Source organism: Microtus ochrogaster, chromosome 19 (assembly GCF_000317375.1).
Source record: "Microtus ochrogaster isolate Prairie Vole_2 chromosome 19, MicOch1.0, whole genome shotgun sequence".
Classification (NCBI taxonomy): Eukaryota; Metazoa; Chordata; class Mammalia; order Rodentia; family Cricetidae; genus Microtus; species Microtus ochrogaster.
This window is the reverse complement of record NC_022021.1, coordinates 22,110,278-22,115,188: the sequence shown is the minus strand read 5'-3', so window position 1 is coordinate 22,115,188 and position 4,911 is coordinate 22,110,278. Positions and strand designations below refer to the sequence as shown.

Sequence of the window (4,911 nt, the reverse complement as noted above, 5' to 3'; positions counted from 1 at the left end):
TCCTATTGCCCTTCCCAAAACATACAGCCTACTCCTATTGCCCTTGTTACCCTCCAGGAGGTGGATGGTAAATCCCTATTGCTGAAGACACCATACGTTCAGAAATTCTATGCAAGCTTCAAAAGGATGGAAGCAACTAAGAGCCCTATCCAGCCATGAAGCCCATGAACCACATCAATAAACACATGGCACAATAATCTTAAGGAGGCAGTAGTGGTATGCATACAATGGCAGGAACCAACAGCTTTCTACCTGGAGTTAGGAACCACTCAACAATAGGAAATTTGTGCATGGTACATGAAATCTACTTAGCGCTAATGAAATCAGGGCTATTAAAGGAAAATCAACACTTCTAATTTACTAACTGAGCATAATCCCTAAAAGCAATCTATATTTGTTCTCATACTCACAGACAGAGGGTAGTCTTCCCTCCACATCAAGGAAAGTTCTCTTAGCAACATACAGGAAACCATTACAGAAAACCATATGTAATCAATATGCAGAATTGTAGAGCCCAGCCCCAATGAATATACACTTACAGTACCCAAGGCTCCAGGAACTTGGAAGAGAGGCAGGAAAGATTTTAAGAGTAAGAGGGTCAGGGAGTTTATGTGAGACTCTGTCTCCGAATAATATCAGAAGCTATACCCAATAAAGTTTCAGTAATATGACCATCTAAACATGAGCGGAACAAGAAAGACACCAACAGACATGCCAAAGTGGATGGGGAAAAGCCCATAAAGCCTCAATCCTACAAAAAACAACATTAAGCAACTGAGGAAAGGCAGGAGTGGAAGAGGCATTTTTCCCGAGGCAAACACACACCTATTGGTTGTCCAGAGCCAACAGGTCAGCTCGAAAACCATATATGCAATAAGTAACATTATATGACTGAACAGGTTAGTTAGAATACACATACATATACACATGAAAATACATGTATATACATGATTATTAGAGAATAATTAATAAAAAAAGAGGTCATGAACTTGGAAGAGAATGCATAAGGGTATAGAGGGAAAAAAAGAAAAATTATTTATATTACAATCTCAAATTTTTAAAAAAAGTTAAAAAAGAAATTGCCTCTCTTTAAGATATTTTCTTTTCCTTTTTAATTATGAAAAACAACTTAATTTGAGAATCACAATTAGCCCAATTTCCTTACATATTCATATAAAGTTTTACTATAGCCTTATAATAACTATATTTTAATGTATATAATATAATAAATGTATATATAAATACATAAGTAAAATGTTATGAGGATGGAAGTTTCTATCACTCCCAGTCCCGCAGTCATTCAGTTCTAAATAAATACACGGAAGCTTGTATTAATTATAAACTGTATGGCCTACTGTTCAGGCTTATTAGTAACTACCTCTTACAACTTGAATTAACCCATAAGAGTTTAGCAAAGTATATAGAATTAAAACAGCAAGCATCTCTAATAATCACATTGCCTGATTATAAAGAAAGAAAACTTCAAAACATATATCCTATTACTCACCTTATCTCTGTAATGCACACGCTTTTTAAAAGTTCTTATCGTGTCATGTTCATTATCAGTTTTGCAGTAACCTTCTTTTTTGCTCATTTTCCTTAAAATGTAACTCCTTTGGATATTTTTAACTTTTTTCTTAGTTTCTTTCTGTATTTTGATCACAATTAAACAAAATAGAATATGTATTAAATGTCATAAAATCTAAATAAGCTAAAAATGGGGGGGAGTTTACATCATAAGTTTAATACATTATCAATAAAGTTCTATGCACAGGAAAATCTCACCCACACACCTGTATACATTAGCAAAACAGCTGAGCATCATGAAGAACAGGTGACACACATTGTCCTGATAACAATATCTTCATTCCTAGAAATACATTCTCAGCTACAGTAATTTTTACACATGTGTACCAAGTCACACAAGAGAATATTCACTGTTCATAGCAGAACTGTTTGATAATCTCAAAACAACCAAACAAACACAAACAAATAAAACCAAATACTCATCAACAACAACAACAAAAATGGATGAAGTTTAAAAATGCGACACAACTGAACAAAACATATGGATGAGGAAAACGTCCATAAATAGTGTGACATACAAATGTTCATTAACAAGCAAGACTTAAAAAAAAAGGAAAAAAATAAGTTCTAAAATAAAGGATACTTCCAAGTAAGATGGAAAAAAATAGGAAATGACAAGAGATGGCTTCAAAATTGGTGAGACTGATTCTTTCCCTGACTAATGAGTTCATAAAGTGGCATTTTCTTCCTTTAGAAACACTGCAAAATGTCTTATAACACTTCTGTACATGTACTTCACAAGACATTCATGACTTACATTGTACTTAGTAAATTTAACGAATACTTTTGTGAAAATTTACCTGATTCTCATGTGTATGTCTTCTGAATGCATTTCTCTTTTTAACAGATTTCATATCTTTTCTGCATTCTCTGAATTTTTCTTTTTTGTGATGTTCACTCAGAACAAATCTACCATTAACACTTTCATCATGATTTTCCATTTTGTTCTGCATATTTATAAAATTAAATATACTCTGGATTAATACAGCTTCAATACAACTACTGGGAGTCACACAGAAAATGTCAGGAAAGCAGGTTTTATACAACACACATAAGATTAATTTTAAAATGTAAAATGAATTTTAATACATTCTAGTTATGCCAAAAGGGCTAGAAAAAATATGCTTTAGTTTGCCACACTTTATAAATAGTAAGTTACCAGATATACTTAGTAAACATGCTTATTTAATTCAGAGTAAGGAGTATTACAATCCCTTTTCTTTGAGAGATAAGAAATTTCTACGCTAATTTTATATCCAACCTCCTAATTTTATTTTAATAACTTCCTTATCTTTTGTAATAATTATCTCTTTATATATTTAATAAAATTAAATCTATTTTGATAACCTCATCATTTTACACTCCTTACTGTATGTAAAAGCTTCATTTAAAATGCATATTTCAGATACATCAATTCAAAAACTCTTACTAAACATGCACATATGTTAATAGAAAAAAGTCTTAAAGGCACACAAATGCCACTGCATTCAGGAGTAGGAGCAAAAAGGATAAAATATTTTAATCTTTAGTTAAACTTGTCATGTTATTTAAGAAATTACAAATTTTAAAAACTTCCAAACTGTTCCTAGCATGAACACAAATGTTTCAGTTTAAACTAATAGCTACTGAGAGAGTGATTTGATAAACTAACAAAGAGACATATTGCACATAATGTGAAATGAGCATTAGCCTTGCTATGGGAGAACCAAGGAGGCTTTGCCGTCGCTGTTGTTTTTAACTTGTGCCTGTGAAACACTGAACAACAGCTACAGTCTTCCTGCCCTGTTTTTTTTCCGGTAACTTGTTCTCTATGTTAATGCAAATTCATATGTTTCAAACTCTGTTCTATTTACTCAATGTACACATTTGACTTTAGACTGCTTATGGCCAGAGTGTTCACAGATGAGAAAGTTCTATAAAGCCCACGCTACATCAAGCATACAGAGATTTTAAGTAAGCATATGCTGAGAATATACTATATTTGAGGAACTCAATTCTTTAGGCACATATGCATTATTTCAAAGAGTCCTAAAACATAGATTTACACAAACTTCCCAATATATTCAATTCGTGAGCTAAAAAGAAAAGGGTGATATGCTAGACTTCAGATCCCAAGGTTTATAATACTTTTACCAAGAAGCGGCTCTCCTTTACAATTCTTTAGGAAAATTAGAGAATGTTTAACTCACAAAATTTTACCTGTGTTCTATATATGCTCTCTCCATAAGCTTTCATTTCAAGAAATCCTGTGTCTTTCTTAAAATCATTCCCTTTTTCTTGATTGCTGTATTTGGTCCAACCAGAACTGGTTTGAGAATGTTCATCATTCTGAATTTCCTTCTGCACGTAAACAAAATTTTAGGCCATTAACTAAGGATAATAGTGGTATTATGCATACTTATTATATATATTTTATGGAATTCAGCTTAATATATAATTGTATATACTTTCTGATCAAGTCCTCCTAAAAGAAGGGCTATAAAACACTGAATAAAATTTTTCAAGGAACCAATACTTAGAGCAAACTCTCTATATTATAGTGATTTCTGCATATCACACAAACACACGTACACACACATGAAAAAAGAGAATGTTTTGTTTAAAAACTTATTTAACGAGGAATCAAAGACAAAAATATTTTATATAGCCATATAAATATTAAGATTACAACTCAGATATTAAAAATTGTCCACTTATGGTCAGACTGCCTTGTCTACTAACAATCCTACTTATGAGTCATCTAGTACATTATATAAAGTCCTATGCAAATTAAAGCTACACTTCAGAACTGGTGAGAGCTCTGTCAGTAACCTGTTTGCCTGAAACAAATCATGAAGGCCTGAATTCAATCCTTAGAATCCAGACAAATAAAATAGCCTTGTCTGCTGACACCCAACACTTGGAAGTTGAGATGGGTAGATCCTAGGGTTTGCACATTACATGGCAAGCTCTAGAAACCCTGTCTCAAGAAACAAAAATAAACAAAGAAAAAACAGAAAATGCAAATAAAACAAAACATACAATAAACAACAACCAAAATATAAGGTGGGCTGTTCTCAAAGAATGATATCCAAGGCTAACAGCTAGCCTCCTCAAAAGGTGGCTTCTACACTTGAAAGTATACCTGAGCACACCTACACATACCTATACACAGGTAAAGTCTAGACCTAAAAATTATCCAGTTGTGGATAGACTGTTTACTTTTTCAGCCTTTCACTGATAAGATTTCTTACCAGCAAAATAATTCAGCACCCATCTGATGTGGAAGCATCATATATCAATCTGTTGATTTCATTGGTTAAGTAATAAACTGCTTGGGCTCAT

At 32.7% G+C, this 4,911-nt stretch overlaps 1 protein-coding gene across 1 annotated transcript in view; it reads right to left on the bottom strand.

Annotated features, from left to right (window-relative positions):
• Slf1 (SMC5-SMC6 complex localization factor 1) overlaps positions 1-4,911 on the bottom strand; it is an 80,254-nt gene that overhangs the window by 32,074 nt on the left and 43,269 nt on the right. Inside the window, exons 6-8 of the mRNA XM_013349653.2 lie at positions 3,787-3,927; positions 2,388-2,534; positions 1,508-1,648 (exon numbers count right to left, since the gene is read on the bottom strand). Of these exons, the coding sequence (XP_013205107.1) occupies positions 1,508-1,648; positions 2,388-2,534; positions 3,787-3,927 (429 nt within the window). The remainder of the gene's footprint in view (positions 1-1,507; positions 1,649-2,387; positions 2,535-3,786; positions 3,928-4,911) is intronic.